The 17,371-nt window shown below is 46.5% G+C and overlaps 2 protein-coding genes and 1 non-coding gene across 4 annotated transcripts in view; 2 read left to right on the forward strand and 1 right to left on the reverse strand.

The window, feature by feature from the left end:
• Positions 1 to 14: 14 nt before the first annotated feature.
• LOC134451255 (large ribosomal subunit protein uL18A) lies at positions 15 to 4,888 on the forward strand. Its single transcript, XM_063201572.1, has 8 exons — positions 15 to 132; positions 636 to 705; positions 813 to 928; positions 1,135 to 1,269; positions 2,255 to 2,457; positions 3,418 to 3,595; positions 3,784 to 3,872; positions 4,731 to 4,888. Exons 1-8 carry the CDS (start codon positions 130 to 132, stop codon positions 4,825 to 4,827), a joined length of 891 nt encoding a protein of 296 aa, XP_063057642.1. The 5' UTR covers positions 15 to 129; the 3' UTR covers positions 4,828 to 4,888.
• LOC134451615 (small nucleolar RNA SNORD21) lies at positions 2,701 to 2,797 on the forward strand. Its single transcript, XR_010035269.1, has one exon. It is a non-coding gene; the product is annotated as a small nucleolar RNA SNORD21 (small nucleolar RNA).
• A 1,114-nt stretch (positions 4,889 to 6,002) lies between the features above and the next one.
• The window catches only part of LOC134451256 (divergent protein kinase domain 1A-like), a 32,162-nt gene continuing 20,793 nt past the window's right edge, over positions 6,003 to 17,371 (reverse strand). For both annotated transcript variants that reach the window (XM_063201573.1, XM_063201575.1), the window contains 4 exons: positions 13,633 to 13,767; positions 11,992 to 12,099; positions 11,244 to 11,420; positions 6,003 to 9,006 (listed from right to left, as the gene is read on the reverse strand). In XM_063201573.1, the coding sequence (XP_063057643.1) occupies positions 8,194 to 9,006; positions 11,244 to 11,420; positions 11,992 to 12,099; positions 13,633 to 13,767 (1,233 nt within the window). In that variant the 3' untranslated portion in view covers positions 6,003 to 8,193. The remainder of the gene's footprint in view (positions 9,007 to 11,243; positions 11,421 to 11,991; positions 12,100 to 13,632; positions 13,768 to 17,371) is intronic.

Genomic DNA, 17,371 nt, shown 5'->3' on the forward strand with positions numbered 1-17,371 from the left:
TCCACGCTGTGGCCGGCCATGGTATTTACTGAGCATGCGCAAATCATTCTTTCTTTTTCAGTCCAGCGGAGTCCAAAACCCTGTCTGTGACTTCGGGCTCCTGAAACAGGAGATCTAAAAGTCCTCAAAATGGTCAGTAAAGTGCCATAATACGCACCAATTCCAATGTATATGACATTGCACTGTTGTTTTATGCCCTGATATGTTTTGTAAAATTTGCTAATTATGAGGATGATTGTAGATTCTTACCGGTTTAGCAAAGCGGTAGTCTTTTCAAACGTGGCCTAATGGCTACAGTTTCCGATTCTCTTTAGATTCCTTGACTGTGGTGGCATGTCTATGGACGTCCGGACGTTTTGACATTAGTTTTGCATGGCGGTTTTGCTGGTAAATCCTTATTTTAGTAATGAAGGTGAATCGTTCCTCTTGCGAACTGAACACATTTCCAACTAGCTAGTTAGCCCCAGCTATGGCTAGCAGAATGTTCTGCCATGATTGTCAATTCCCTGCAATGAAAGTTAGGCCTGACGTTGCCTTGTTTAGGACTTCCGATCACGGTTTTGGCAGTATGGTTCATGCCATCGTTAAAGCAATGCATATAGTTGTGTAATCTTGTCTCGTCTTGGTGTTTTTAGGGATTTGTAAAAGTGGTGAAGAACAAGGCCTACTTCAAGAGGTACCAGGTCAAATTCAGGAGGAGGAGAGGTAAACTGTTTGAACTCTTTCCTGTCAACATTGGCACTGTGCCTACCGACTTATAAACAACCTATGATTGATGCCTGTGATTAATTCTGACCCATTGTTTTTAACAGAGGGAAAGACCGACTACTTCGCCCGTAAAAGACTGGTCATCCAGGACAAGAACAAGTACAACACCCCGAAGTACCGCATGATCGTGCGTTTCTCCAACAGGGACATCGTCTGCCAGGTTGGTCTCAACATGAACTGATGCTGTCTGACTGCTGAGAATGTTTCATGACTTGAGTGTGAACCCAGTTTGAAGTTCTGTGGGTACCAGGCCCTTGCTTTGCTATCACTGTGTGCTCTGGAATTCCAGTATGTCTTGTTATATGATGACTGTATTAACGGTGTGTCTGTCTGTCATGTGTCTTTGTCTGTCTGTGCCTATCCCAGATCGCCTATGCCAGAATCGAGGGAGACATGATTGTGTGCGCTGCATACTCTCATGAGCTGCCAAAGTATGGTGTCGCTGTAGGACTGACCAACTACGCTGCTGCCTACTGCACTGGCCTGCTGCTGGCTCGCCGGGTAAGGCCCTCTGCCACACACACCACATGCTGCATGCTGATGTTGGAATAACTGAGCTCTCTTCAGGCGTTTTATTGAGGGTTATGCGTAAGCAGAGTAAAATGGTCATTGTTATCTGGTCAAATATGAACGAATTGCTGATGCTGCCTCCATGTCTGATTGTAAAGAAGACATCTTGTTGGTTACCTTGTTGATTTCCTTTATTTGGATTTGGCCAGGGGGATCCTGCTTTAGAGACTCAAGCTAGTTTGGTGGTTGTTAATCCAGCCTCTTATTATTCTCGGATGGCGTCTGCATTAGGTTTTCTCCCGTGGTGTAGGGTTAGTGGAGTGATGGTCATCATTGAGCATTACCTGCGTCTTCCCGGAACGTATGTTTGTATGCAGTTATAAGAGTCAGGTCGAATGTAGTGGTTTGCTCTTGAAGGGATGGAAAAGAGATGTTAAGAGTGAACCATATGAAGTGCAGGAAGTTTTCAAGTGAATGGACCCCAGTCTTGACTGGTGGTTGCATTTGTGTCTGTTAAACATGGTGACAATCTAAATTTGGTCATCAGTGTAGTACTGACAAGTTCAAAATGAGAAATGACCAATATGTTGCTACAGTCTGCGATTCTGGCTCTTGACTTGTCCTTATAAGCAGACTACCTCTAAATGTCAGCCATTCTTCTACCCTCTGGTATAATGCCTGTGGTGAAACGTGCATAGACCATTACAAGAATGGTTTGTGCAGGGTTAGTGCTTGGGATATGATGCTCAGCGCTTGGAAGCTGATTTTTGTACATGCGTGATTTATGCATTTACTTTTGGAGTTGTCATGAGTGGTTCAGTACCTGTCAGGTGTAAAGCAGCATTTGTCTCTGCCTTTTGCTTTTTGACAAACCCATTCAGCTGGCTCAGTGCTTATTATAAGAAATGGTCAACTTATTTCCAAAATGTGTTTTGCTGGAAACTATTATTAAAATTACTTTTAATCTTCTCCACAGCTGCTCAACAAATTCGGCCTGGACAAGGTGTACGAGGGCCAGGTGGAGATCACAGGCGACGAGTTCAACGTGGAGAGCATCGACGGCCAGCCAGGCGCATTCACCTGCTACCTGGACGCTGGCCTGGCCAGGACCACTACGGGCAACAAGGTGTTCGGAGCCCTGAAGGGTGCTGTTGACGGAGGCCTGTCCATTCCTCACAGGTGAGCACCTAGCCGTGAATGTGTGTGTGTGTGTGATAACATTTGGGCCGGGTTTAACCGCTACAGCAATCTGCTGCGGCTCCTTTAGATTGGTCAGAACATGCATCGTTCTGCAACCATGTGATTAATCTTGAACTGGATGCAACATGTGCTCGCTTCCTAATCCTGGGAATGATGTGTGCCACACCTGAATGGGTTTTTGCATGATTTGGTGCATACACACTTGCACATGCTGTACTAACTGCTCGATGATGTTAACCTTCTAAGCTGAGCAATTTGTAGTTGGTCCTTCATTTGCACAGTTGATGTAAGCCTGTTTCAAGACGGGGCTGAGGGCAGTCGGCATGAGTTGTGCGTGTGTAACCCCTTATCATGCATATGCCTTCCACAGTGGTGAGGTTTACGGAGCCACACCAATTGATCCGAACAAGGGCAAGGGGGAGGACTGATGGGTAGCAAGGGTGTGGCATCAGGCAAGCTACAGCTGCCAAGTTGTACAGGAGCAGAAGGCATTGTAGACTATGGCAGTAGGCCAAAATGTGTGTTTTTGTGTTCGTTTTTAAATTACTTTTTCTCTTAGCTCCCTTCTTGCTGCATGTTTTCCACCCTGAAATTGTTTGTTTATAATTATGTAGTGTACTGTTAGGATTTAGAGATCATCTGCCTTTTTTCTTTCAGGTGATTTTTTTAGCCATGATTTCAGGTATTATGACCTTGTTGTAGAAGCTGGAAAATGCATATTGAGTTAATAAGTGTTTGATCACTGACCATAATACTTGCAAAAATGATTGGGTATAATCAAAGCTCATAAGATTTGTACTGGATTTAAATCGAAAGGTAGAAATGCAAGGCACATTTTCAAGCTCCTTCAGCTTGTGGATCTTGGCTCTTGAGTGGTGATGAAGTGGGCAGATTACAGGCGTTTCTCTTTCCCACCTGACTGACATTTCTCCCCGGCAGCACTAAGCGCTTCCCCGGTTACGACTCCGAGAGCAAGGAGTTCAACGCTGAGGTCCACCGCAAACACATCCTGGGCCTGAACATCTCGGAGTACATGAGCTTGCTCATGGAGGACGACGAAGATGCCTACAAGAAGCAGTTCTCCCGCTTTATCAAGAATGGCGTCACCGCAGAATCGGTACGGGAACATCTTTTTATTGCCAACTATTAGCATGCATGGGGTACCACCATGACCACTGGTCAAACTGAATCCTAATCCATGTCACACATTTGAGTTGATACCATTTCACGAACATGATCTTTGGCCTTTTATTACATTTAACGTACATGCTGATGTCATTAATTGTTTGTGTCTGTGCTGTGTAGATCGAAGAGATGTACAAAAAGGCGCACGCAACCATTCGCGAAAACCCCGTACACGAGAAGAAGCCCCTCCGGGAGGTCAAGAAGAAGAGGTGAGTGACATGAGAGCCTGGGGGCATGGGACTGTATACATGAAGAGTTGAACACAGAAATCCTCCAGTGCCAAGGAGTGTTTCTCAAAATCACTCAGAGTTGATGACTAAATTTGCTATTTAGTGTGTTGCAAACGGTGTATTCCACCACAACAAACTCGCTAACTAACTAGCAACAGTGCTTTCCAGAAACAAAACCCTTGTCTGTGGGTGTCGGAACAAAGCCTTGGATACAGTGCATGACTGTAGATTCTGGCATCCCTTAAGTGGATTGGTTTAGTTTGGGGACTGACATGATTTCCTTCAGTAGGACCATCCTGAAAATGGTTAAGATAATGGGAGTCCATGTCTATTTATGCCGTAATGTTCAAACATGGCTTGATGGAGTACCGTGATCAGGGCTCATTAGTCTGCCTGTGAGTATGCACACCTGAGTGCCTTGTGGAGCAGCATATGTATGCACCAAAGGTAGCCAGTACCCAATTAGATTTGGCACAGCTCCCTGGCCGTCTCCTGATGGGTTTCCAATAGAGTTGTGAGTGCCATCCTGTGCATGTTGTAAACGGGCCATGATCCGTGTCCCACAGTGTCTTATTGGCACATGTTAGCTGAAGCTTTAAAGTCTAATACTTTTAAGTCAAGCCTGCTTTATTGTCAATTTCTTTACTAGCTCTGGTCATGCAAAGAAATACATTGTTTCCCATGCTTTTTCTGTAGAAGAAGGGATAGTTTGTGGTGGCTTCCAATCAATGGCATAATAAACAATTGGAATCGCACAAGGCTAAAATATTTGCCTCTTGATTTCAGGTTGTGTTTTGATTTTTGCATCGCTAATTTGTGTGCGTTTTTGTCTGTCAGGTGGAACCGCGCCAAGCTCACTCTTGCCCAGAGGAAAGACCGCGTGGCCCAGAAGAAGGCCAGCTATCTCCGGGCTCAGCAGCAGGAAGACGACTGAGGCGCCTCTGCTCAATGAGTGTGGCAAATCGCTTTGTTCTAATAAATTCTATTGGAAAAGACTTGAGTGCGTTTGTGTGTATGACTGGGTGGGTGATGGATTTGCAAGTTCTACTTTTATTTCTTTTTTTTTCAAAGTATCAAATTAAATTTGTATTGACTTGCCAAGATTGCTGCCATTTCTTGAATATAATGACCATATCTGTTTACATGTGGCCCGGCTCCTCAGTCAGTGTGGCCCTTCGATAAAACTTAGATGAATAATGTCCAGATTTTTCAAAACATTAATGAATTAATAATTTGTAATTGTACTGTTGGCAGACTGAGAACACTCCCATCCCTTCCCAACCAAAACAAAATATCGATTGTCAGTGAGCAACCAACTGCATCTCGAGCTGTATGAGCCTGATTCCTGGTCAAGTGGCCCTGATGGTAGCGATGCAAAGATGGGGTCCTACATATCGTCACCTTCTTAAAATAATCGCCTAAAGGGCCGTACACACACGTCGCTGCTATTTACTCGCTACTTGCTCACTCGCCTACTTGCCACTCGCGCTGGGTGATTTTGTTTACTGGTTGTCATGGTTCCCGCTGTCCGCGCCAATAACGTCCGTACGAAACAAAATGTAGGCCTATGCTGTTAAACGTTGATCGTGTGCTGTGCACAACCATGCATATGAGCCTTTGATGGTGTACACTGCATGTATTTTCCTCAACACTTTTAACCAAGGTGTGATGGCGTGCAGAAGTTGGGTGGTCAGAACACCACAGGGGCAACGTCACCTGTCAATAATCTGTATTCTGCATTCCAATTGGTTACTCGCTTAACTCGCGTCGCTTCAAGATAAAATAATTTTATCTCGGAACCCGCCCACATCGCATCGCTTGTACTCTCCTCGCCAGCGAGACTCGCTGGAACACGTAGACATTCTATTGACTTCATCCGCTGAGCGAGTAACTAGCAGCGACGTGTGTGTACGGCCCTTTAGTCATTTTTGGTCACGTTCACGTTCTCGCCTAACTCATGTCCTCCCCCATTCTGAGGGAGTTTTTGTGTTCCCTGACAAACCTGGAAAAAAATGACTTAGGCGATTATTTTAAGGTGACGATATGAAAGTTGCCCATCACTGGTTTACATACTTGTAATAGTCCGAACTCTAGTTATTTCTCCAAATTACAGTAGTAATGGATGAAGTAGGACTATAAGGTCTGAGATCTGTTCTTAGCTGAAGGAAAAACTTCATTTCCAAAGGAGATTGACTTGCCCTGCCTATAGACTCTTCATGGACTAAGAATTGGAGAAAAATCCATCACCTGGACATTCTGAAAATGAAGGGGAATGGTGACTTAGTTTTACCCACTTAAATCACAGCTATTCTTTCCCAAGGTTATTTACTAACATCAGCTTCTGCACCTCTCCACACCATATTTTGCCTTGGCAGAGGTAATGAATTTCTGACCAGAAAAGACAAGGAGGTTTTCGGTTGCATTGAATTGTCTGTCAGAAGGACAATGGAACGGATTTTGATTATTATGTGCAGTTGGAAATGACAAAAGGAACAAGTGATTACATTTTGCAGCAATTTTTCAAAGATTCTTCATTGTGGGGTGGGGCAAATGTTGACATTCCAGTTTCTAACTCCACAAAAACAGGGCAGAAAGACTTGGAAAAATTAGGGTGTAACAAAGTCAAACATTCTATCAAACCGCTTCCTTGGCGAAGGTCTGCTCACTGGAGTTTTCCAGTTTTAAATGTGTTCAGATGATGTTGATTTGACAGCCTGAAAATGCAATCGGTCCACTAGACCCAGCAAGGGGATCCCCGTGCAACAAGTATGGCCACAACTTAAAGGGTTAAATAAATGTGATGGGCTGAAGAGGGATTGCAGGAGAAGAAAGGGATTTTCCTGAGTGTCCTATGGCAGGTTTTGCCAAAAATCCAAGTTGTCGGTATCTTACTATGAAGTCTGTAAACTCAAAATGAACTGGACCTTTTTAATGAGTACTGCTACCCTGCACACCTGACAGTGACCACTAGATGGTGCTATGTAATTAAGAAGCATGGATGTGACGCACAGATGGAATGACATGTACTTTTAAACATAATTTAATGTGCAAATCCATCATGCAGTGTTTTTGTAATGTACATTTGACACAGAATTTGAAAATATTTAACCGCAGTGAGTTGACCTCTCCCGTGCCAATACAGACAAGATAAGGTCATAGGGCATCATCAAAACCTAAAAAGTACTTGAGTTACTTTGATCTGCAAGATAAACAACCTGTCATGGAAAATGGGTCCAATTTTACAAAGTGCTTTACAGCAGTTAGGCAGTTAATCTGCTTTTAAGGGACTAAAACACCTTCTAAATCATTGAACACATTGTTCCCAACTTGATGAAATGAAAAAGTGTTTGCCAATGTATACTTTGATTGTCCAATTGTGTCTGTCAGTGCAGTGGAAGAGATCTGTAGGATGTTTGGGTGGCTTCATATTATCATCTGGTCCCCGGAGAATGTTGATGTTCTTTAATCTGTTTGGTTTCTGGAGCAAAAAACATAGTTTTCTTGACAAATTTGGTCCGCACCGAGGGGTGTTCTTCTGAAGGTATTTTAAGTTGCAAGAACAGGTCCATAATCTCCAAATTGGACAATCGTAAATTAATCAGACTAGTAATTTCATGGTGATGTGGTAGATAGACAAAAAGGATATTACTAATTCACATTTTCTCAGCCTTCATCCAGCCGGCATCACACATTTTAAAAAGGGGCCGGTCTCTCGCATCGCACCTTTCGGCAGCAGTAGCAGCAGCATTTTGTCCTTGTAGTCTTTACAGCGAGCCCCGGCCAGCCAGCGTGTCGTCAGTCAGCGTCACTTAAGGGCAGAGCCATCCGAAAGTAAAAGTAAAAACCCTGCCACAGCTTTGAACCAAGCAGCTTAGAGTCTGCTGATCATAATGAGATCTCCGTCAAGGCAGGTACAGTAGATCAGCCACTCTGTCAAGTCACCTGTGTTAGATGAAAAATGTGACGGCGTTTCCCACTTTCTGAACTTCCTTTTACCTACTTTTTGACAGCTCTGGACCCAGTTTCTCTAAAGCGTCGTTGCTAACTTGGTATCTCAGTTGGTTGTCAATGGGAAATTGCATCGCAACCTACTTAGTTGCTTATGTAGACAGGGAAGGACAAAGGGGTCAGTTGTACCGGGCCCAGGGAGAGCTGGGGCCCAAACTTGGCTTCTCATTATTACATTGCATGTATTGGGTGAGGGGCCCATTCTGATGCATTTGTCTTGGGCCCAGGCAAAAAGCTGTCAGTGGCCCCCGTAGTTAGCAACGACGCCGTCGAGAGAAACACAGCCCCTTGCTTAGGAGTCTTTGGTGTGCGAGATGCGCTTCCACAGCAGCGTCTTGAGGTTGTTGAGGATGAGCGAGTGCTCCATCTCCATCTGCTCCGTGGCCCCTTTGAGGGCGATGCAGGCGTACAGCTGCTTCTCCAGCTCCTCGCGCACGTCCGCCGGCGCCCCCCACAGGAGGTAGTCCTTCAGCGCGCCGCACGCCTTGGCCAGGTTTGGCCGCGTCACCTCGGTGGTGCAGCGCCGCTTGGTCAGGTCGCACGACGTCAGGCAGTCTGCGCCGTACAGGCAGTCGGCGTCCGCCTCGCAGCGGCGCTCGCGCATGGCCTCCTGGAAGGCAGCCTCGGGCACGATGCGCCGCGCGTCCACCACCTTCAGGTCGTGCCGCTCCGTGTAGCCGAACCCGCCGGCCGAGACGTCGCACATCAGGAAGCTGCCGTAGGTGCCGTGGAACACGTCCTCCACCAGCTCCAGGAGGCCGATGGAGATCTTGGCCTTGCGCGGCCAGGAGGGCGTCACCCACTGGTCCATGCTGCGGCGCAGGCCCGCCGGGATCCACAGCTCCAGCAGCCAGGGCAGGCTGATGCCGTAGAGCGGCGCGTACGGAACCTTCTCCACCACGTAGAGGTCGCCGCAGAAGCCCAGCAGCCGCGGCGTGTGCTCGCGGTCCTGCAGTACCACCGCCAGCAGGAACTCGTTGAGCTGGAGCAGTGCCCAGGCCGAGCGTGCCTCCGACAGCGAGATCTGGCCGTCCCGGTTGGCGTCGGCCACCCCCAGCACCAGGGACACCAGCTCCGGCAGGCTGGCCTGCTCCCCCACCTTGCTCTAGGAACGGACGGAAATAAAACACAAGAGGACACACACAGGCTGTTACTGTATATACAGTGTGTCCTTATGGTGAGTAACGTACAAGCGTCTTACACCAGCTCTGGCAGGCTGGCCTACCTCTCATTTTGCTCTGCGGAAGCACTGAAATACAGTAAAACAAAGGAGGACACATAGAGGCGGTTACTGTATATGACGTTATGATGAGTAACATACAAAAATTTTACAACAGCTCCGGCAGGTTGGACCTGCTCCCCCACCCTTTCTCTGGGAACAGACATAAATAAAACACAGAGGTGGTTAATGTATTCGTATGTCCTTATGATGAGTAACGTATAAGCATTTTACACCAGCTCCAGCAAGCTGACCTGTTCCCCACCTTGCTCTGAGAATGGAAATAAAAGACAATAGGACCTACAGAGGCTGTTGCTGTATGTAGTGTCCATACTTAGGAATGGACAAACAAACGTATCAATCACCTTGCTCCGGGGACAGACGGAAATAAAACACAAGAGGAAACTTTGGCTGTTGCTGTGTGTCCTTATGACTGGACTAACGTACCAATGTTTTAAACCATCTGTTGTACACGTACATCTGAGTGGTTGACCTTATTCCTGGCTTTACTCTGGGGACAGAAATAAAACAAAAAGGAAAGTTTGGTTCAAGTGTCCTTGTGACTGGACTAACGTACAACCATTGTATACCAAAATGAGCTAAACGTATCAATATGTACAAAAGTTACAAAAAATACATTTTGGTTGTTACAGTATGTCCTTAAAGACTGAACTAACATACAGTTACATCCATAGATGTGCATAGACAGGGACGAGGTGATGCTAATTGATTGCCCTACTGTGCAAAAAATGCCCTTTTGAAAGTCGTTTATGTTTCAAGTTTTCTGTCACAATGTATGTGGTCCATGTTGCCATTATCGTCTACAAATGCTTGACGTTCAAAAGCGTGTGACAATAATGCCATGATTTAACCTCTATAACCTACTGTAGTGAGGCAGTTGGAGGCACCATTCCTGACCTTGAGCAGCTGCCCCTCAAAATGTCTGTGCACGCCACTGGTTCCATCAGTGTACTGTACACCAAAATGTCCTCAAGGTTCAATATGTACAAAAATACTGTATAACAGAGAGGAAAGTTTGGCTCTCATGTCCTTCAGAACAGTGTATGCCCCTGAAAATCTAGTTTGAATGTGATACTGCAAGAATAGAGGTTGGACAACCCTTCATTGACACACTGTAGAAATGTAGTGTGGTAGTAACTACGCAAGAACAATTATGAAAGTGGTAACGGTTTTTGAGTGGGAAATGCACAACTTTGACACTGAGCATCTATAAATGCTACACCCAGCTGCATGTCCCAAGTGAAATACTAAAGCTTCGGCAAAAAAAATCCAGCAGGTCGATTTTTATCACAAGAAAAAGACCCTCTTGAGATAAGCTCTTACACTTTCTGTCCGTGTCCTTTTACTGTTTGCTTTTTCTATCCAATGAATCCTCTTTTTACACAGTAGCTCCCTTAGCATGCATACAGTGTTATACCACGGGAGCCCTCCAATAATAAGCCTTTAAGAAGCAGTAGACATCCACAGCCAGAAAGAAGCCTTGCCGTCTGTCTTGGGTCTGGCAGTGTTGCTCAGACAACAGTGGCCTGTGGTGACCTGCAGTTGTGGACTTCACGCCGTGCTCTTTACTTACGCCATGTGGTCAGGGCAGGGTCTGGTAGTTAGAAGGCATGGGGAGGCTTTCCCCTCACTGGCTAAAGAGAGGTCTGGCCTGAGAGGTTTTAGCTTGAAAGCAAAATGCTGCCCTAACTGGCTAGGCACTAGGCTTCCTGTGGGCATCCTGGCTCTGTTGTGGTTTGTGGTCCTGTTTCTTTCTGGGTCATGTGATGATGAGGGCTAAAGAGGTCCCTCGCAAGCATCCTCGGGAGTGTGGATCACTTCACCACACACACACACACACACACACACACACACACACACACACACACACACACACACACACACACACACACACACACACACACACACACACACACACACACACACACACACACACACACACACACACACACACACGTCTCTCTTTCTCTCTCTCGCTCTCTCTCTATCTCTCTCTCACACACACACACGCACGCACGCACACACACCTCTCCGACACTTTTATACGGGTATAGAACATCAGCGAGAGAGAGAGAGATGGAGGGAGACTCCTCTCACCACACCTTCAAGTGGCTGTGGACCATCTCCTTAAACTTCTCCACAGAGGTGCCCTTGGTGGGCTTGTCGAAAGAGGCCGTCTCCTTGCGGGGCTCCATCTCGGCCACCAGGTCGTAGTGAGGCACCTCCTCCATCTGGCACTTGATGATCCCCTCCAGCTCGCCCCAGCTCCCAGAATACACCTGGACACACATGCACGCACGCAGACACACACACACAGGCACACACAGGCACACACACACACACACACCCAGACAAAGAGACAGACACGCAGGTGCAAGCACACGCACGCACGCACGCACGCACGCACGCACGCACACACACACACACTTGCATTGAGTACATGGTGTTAGACACACAGCATTAAAACCCCACACACATGTGCACGCACAGACATACACACTTGCACACTGACCCAAGTGTACACAGTGTCACACACACACAGCGGAAGTCACCATACACAGACAATGACAGACAGTCTCTCACTCACACACACACACACACACACACACACACACACACACACACACACACACACACACACACACACACACACACACACACACACACACACCGACACACACCTGCACTGAGCCAAGAGCACACAGTGTCAGACAGACAGACAGACAACACAGCGGAGGTTGCCTGGACGGTGCGTCGTGGTGCTAAGCAGAGGAGCGAGAGCGGAGCAGAGGTACACTAATGGGAACAAGTGTTGACAGTGACAAGTGATCAGAGCGCCACGGGGCTGACCTGGTTGTTAGGCTTGGCAGACAGGCACTTCCCAAGGTAAAGAGTGTCCTTCTGGCACAAGCTGCTGCACGCCGAGCCATCAATCACCCCCTTCCTGTATTTGTCACACTGGGGAAGAGAAGACAAGAGAGCATCATGGGAGAGACAAGAGAGCATCATGGGACAGGACAGGAGAGAGATGAGTTAATGAAGCCGTTAACTGGTAACAGGGGACAGGGATGAGGCGCTGAACACATGGACACTAGACATGATCCTAACTTCGATTACAGTTTTAAGTCACGTTGAAAGATCAGTCATCGACCGGAGTGTTCTGTTTGTGTGTGTGTGTGTGTGTGTGTGTGTGTGTGTGTGTGTGTGTGTGTGTGTGTGTGTGTGTGTGTGTGAAGAGGAAACGTTCAAGTGTAAGACAGATCCCGCACACTGTTCATTCCGCCAGCAACTACCTTTAATATGATAATATCTGTTTTTTGGCTATTTATGCAGCCTTTATTTAGGAAAGCACAGTGTGAGATTGTGACAGGAAACGAGTGGGTGAGAGAGAGAGAGGGGAAGGATCGGCAAAGGACCTTGGGCCGGAATCGAACCCGGGTCGCCGGCGTAGCTCACTGAACCACTGCACCCCCAACATGATTAAAATGTTACCTGAAGAAGGTGGGTGACTGAAACTGTATTTAAGGTACTTGCTGGTGGTGTGCGGGATACTTCAATGACAACCTCAATGGGGTAGTATCCTACGCATCAGCCGAACTACAGAGGTGTGCAAATGCACTCTTTTTGAAACTATTAAGGAAAACTTTGACATTTGTGTACAACACAGCCCTGGTTCTGTCAGGAGAGAAAAGGGCTTTGAGTAGGGAGGGAGAAAGAGATGTAATTGAAATCACTTGTTGAGCTCAGATTTCAACAGCTTTTCTCCAGAATTGCTGACCTCACCTTTAACAGACTTCTCACTATAATGCCTCACTATACAATAATTGTTTTTGCATTAAAGGAGAAGTATTGTGTGCATCAATTCATAGCCCTATTGTTCAAGGAGGCTGAGAGCTACTGGTTAGCACAACAAAATGTGATGGTGCAACACCCAATATTTCAGTAGTAAGCTAGCTAACACTAACGGGACTGGACTTCACTATGTACGTATATAAAGTTGGTGTTAAAGTTGTTTTCTGAGTCTGTATCTCATTAAGTTCTTGCTGTGTTTCTGGTAATCAGCACTCAATAAGCACATTTACATGCAGGGAGTATTCCAGTTTCAAATGGTTTAAAACATACAAAAAGTTCCAGAATATTCTGTTTACATGTGTGGAGGAATGTTATGCTACCGTAATATTGCAGAGATACGTATATAGATATATGGCCACTTACAGAATTAATGAAGAGTTTACTTGACTCATATTCAAGCCTTACACTAATAATATCCCCTTTCGGAATATTCTCTGCATGTAAATGTGGGCAACAGACCGACTCACACAAGGTTGACCAGTGCAGTGCTTACAAATAAAATTCTTCAGATAACATGACCCGAATGAATGAGTGTGGATCTTCAAACGTCTGACTCCCATCTCATATATAAACAAAGATTTTTTGCATTCCACTTCTGCATTCTCTCTGACACAACACTGAGCAATGTGCTTTACTTACGATGGCGTTCTTGCACTCCCTGCCGCGGCACAGCTCTGTGTATGAGGAGTACTCCACGTACACCACCCAGCTGCCCACGAACACCGCCAGCCAGGAGAAGAACAGGTACTTCATGTGCAGGTAGGAGAAGCGGGCCTAAGGGACGGACGTGGGAGGTGGGGGAGCAAAGAGACAGAGAGAGAGCGAGAGAGAGCGAGAGAGAGACAGAAAGAGACAGAGAGAGAATAAGGATGTGAGATGAGGGGAGAGAGAGAGTGAGAGAAAAAGAGAGAGAGAGGAAGAGAGGGAGAAAGGATGTGGGATGTAGAGAGAGAGATAGAAGAGAGAGATTTAGAGAGAGAGAGAGAGAGAGAGAGAGAGAGACAGACAGGGAGCAAGAGAGAGAAAGGATGTGAGATGTGAGGAGAGAGTGAGAGAAAGCGAGAGAGAGAGAGGGAAAGGATGTGGGATGTAGAGAGAGAAAGAAGAGAGAGAGGGGGGAGATAGAAGAGAGAAAGAGAAAGAGAAAGGATATGGGATGCGGTGAGGAAAAAAAGAGACAGAGAGAGAGAAAATGATGTGTCAAAAGTAGGTCAGTGTCAACCCTGTTACCCTAAAACATTTAGCATAGCCAATTTTAAATTCATATGACGAATATACCAAAAGCCTGCAGTCACGTATGTCACAGCCTTGACAAGGTTGGAAACGACCCCCCCCCCCCCTTTCATTTCATTTTATAATATTTCTCTGAAATGAGAAACAGTTTTAAAAGTCTGCAGTGAGTGCATTATTTGCCAGTGAGCTCAGCGGAATACAGAGAAGAAACGTCATGTCACCCAACAACGCACACTGGTCTGGCGATGCTGATGCCAAAATATTTTGGCAGGACCTTGACTTCATGAAAATAAAAAAAAGCTGGCTGCTGTTTGCTGAGCAAATTCTTTACCGTTCCCCAATGCTTCTGTGTGGCTATTATTCTTCTGCTTCAGAAAAGTCAGCTACAGGCTAGACAGTCTGTCTGTAAACAGGGAAGCCAACGAGACACACACACACAAAAGGGGTCACTTATCCCGGTCCCATGGAAAAGGGGGACCCTGAATTGAGTTCTCATTACATTGTATGTATTGGGTGGGAGGGGGGCCCTTTCAGATGACCTTTGTCCAGGGCCCGAGCAAAGCTGTCAGCGGACCAGTCTGTAAATCTGCTCTCAAAAAAGACATCAAGAATCAAGAGCTTTTTATTGTCATGGACAAATAAGTTTGACAACGAAACACTGAACACGTACTCCAGGGCCGCTGCAACTAGTCCACCGCCACTAAGCATCTGAGTGGTGCTTCAGTAGGGACTTGAGGCGGGTGTGTCATTCCAAAACAGGCTCCCCAAAGGACTGCATTGTGTGCTGTGTGTGTCTATTGACTGCAACTCCAGTTCTCTCTCTCTACTTTGTCTACTGGTGTGTATTATGTGTCCCTAATGAGAGTCCCATGCTGGTTTCCACTTCCAGGGAGGACGGCTGTACCTCACCTCCATCTGTACCTCTTAACAGGTGCCACAGCAGACAGCGGGGCCCTTGTCAACAATCTCTTCCAAGCACTGGAGGGTGCCAATGTAGTTTGGATGTGTGTGTGTGAGTGTGTTTGGGGGTGGGTGGGGTGGCTTGTGTGTGAGTGTATGTGTTTATTTGTAGGGTGTGTGTGTGCGTCTGAGGGATGTGTGTGTGTATGTAGGCTGCGTGGGTCTGTGTGTTTGTTTGCAGGCTGTGTGTGTGTGTGTGTGTGTGTTTATTTGTAGAGTGTGTAGTGTGTATGTTTGTTTGCAGGCTGTGTGTGTGTGTGTGTGTGTGTGTGTGTGTGTGTGTGTGTGTGTGTGTGTGTGTGTGTGTGTGTGTGTGTGTGTGTGTGTGTGTGTGTGTGTGTGTGTGTGTGCGTGCGTGTGTGTCGACAAGGACCAGCTTGAAGGCAGCCAGGCTGCAGCAGCACCACAGGAGTGAAGTGTGTGATGGCGGGAGGGGGGTCTGCTGTCATCCTCACTGCTTGACAGCCTGTAAAAGCAGGCAATATAAATAGCTCCTTCAGCAAGCAACCCGCAGATGCTTTATGAAATATGCAATTTTCACCCCCAATTGATGCAAAAAGGCACCGCAACACATAAGCACTGCAGTCAGTGGGGTACAAAGTACACATTAGACACTTTGCTGACACCTCAGTGACGAGCTACCGAGCAATGAAAAAAACTGTGGACATACATAGGTAAACAGAAGTGTAAAAAAAAACCAAGACCCCAGACTAGGAGAGAAGCATCACTGGAGCGAGATATTTTTTTCTCCCTCTAGCTGGCACTCGGCCATGAAAGAGGAGGAAGGAAGCAATTCATCTTGGATTTCAATCCAGATGAAGTCATCCGTACTTCCAAGTTCCAAACACTTTTTCTTGGACTGGGTGGAAAGAATATTAAACAAGCTCGACTGACACTGAGGCGGCAGCAGGTATGCCACATAACATGCCTTGGGACGTCTCCGCTCCGCTCTACTGTCTCTCCACTCCGACCAACCTTGAGGTGCCTTGGGTCCATGCATACAAAAACACAGGGTGCGTTACAATATGAGACCTTGCATCCTCCACTTGTGCTTGTGGCCTCGTACCAGGAAGTGATATGTCATGATGACATCACTAACAACAGCATTATATTTCAATATCTCACAAAAGCTCAATTTTCTCATTTGCAAACCAGATGGTACATGAAGAATAGTCCCCCAAAAAATGTTGTGGCTAGACTGACAGTGGGGAAACTTAATTGTTTTCTCCACAGAGCACATCAGCAAAACGTGAGGCCACAAGCCCAAGTGGAGGACGCATGGTTGCATATTGGAATGCACACACAGAGGCACAGAGCGGGGGGCGCGAAGCTGAGATTCCTGGCTGGCTGGCTGTGTATGGGCGATGCATTCTGATTTTCGCTTGAGCTGAGCTGTGCTAACCGACTCCAGGCCCCCCCGAAGCTAACAGTAAACACGTTAAAATGTCATGATGCCGGCCTGGTTTAATCTCTCCCGTGGCTTGACATTTCCCTTTCCAAATGATTGAAACCGTTGGTATTTGCCGCCATGTTACAGTGACTGCCTAGGGATAGAGTGAGGAGTGGAGTGGGGTGTCCGACCAAACTAAACACAATTGGAAAGCCCATGTGTCTTTAGGGGAGAGAGCAGAGAGAAGGTCGGTGACAGTAAACTGTTGCTGTAAGTGTTACATGGTTAGATTCAAACATCATTCATTTCATTCTCTCCTTACATGGCCACTTCTTTTTCTTCTGTTCTTTTCTTCTTCTTTTACTCTCTCTCTTTTCCCCTTTTCTACACCCTTCTCACCCTCTGCCTTTATTTTTTTTATCTCTTTGCTGAACTTCATCTGTCTTTCTACCTTTCTGTTTCCTTCCTCTGTTTTCCATTCCTCCTCTTCCTCCACCTCTCTTTTTGCATTTCCCTTTCCATCCTGAGACAACTACTGCCATCCCCTCCCACCCATCTACTCCTTCACATCTTTGTTCTGCTCTGCTACTTCACTCTTTCCTTCCACATGTACCTGCACCTCTCTCTCTCTCTCTCTCTCTCTCTCTCTCTCTCTCTCTCTCTCTCTCTCTCTCTCTCTCTCTCTCTCTCTCTCTCTCTCTCTCTCTCCACAAGTCCCCCTGTCTGCCTCTGCCTGTCCCCTTTTTGTCAGGTGAAGATGTGCAACAAGGCCAGACTTGACGCAGGCACTACCAA

This window comes from Engraulis encrasicolus, chromosome 6, assembly GCF_034702125.1.
Source record: "Engraulis encrasicolus isolate BLACKSEA-1 chromosome 6, IST_EnEncr_1.0, whole genome shotgun sequence".
NCBI classification, from domain to species: domain Eukaryota; kingdom Metazoa; phylum Chordata; class Actinopteri; order Clupeiformes; family Engraulidae; genus Engraulis; species Engraulis encrasicolus.

Coding starts and splice junctions, on each gene's coding strand:
- LOC134451255 (XM_063201572.1), top strand. Junction 706..812: donor CAAATTCAGGAGGAGGAGAG/GTAAACTGTTTG, acceptor TGTTTTTAACAG/AGGGAAAGACCGACTACTTC. Junction 929..1,134: donor ACAGGGACATCGTCTGCCAG/GTTGGTCTCAAC, acceptor TGCCTATCCCAG/ATCGCCTATGCCAGAATCGA.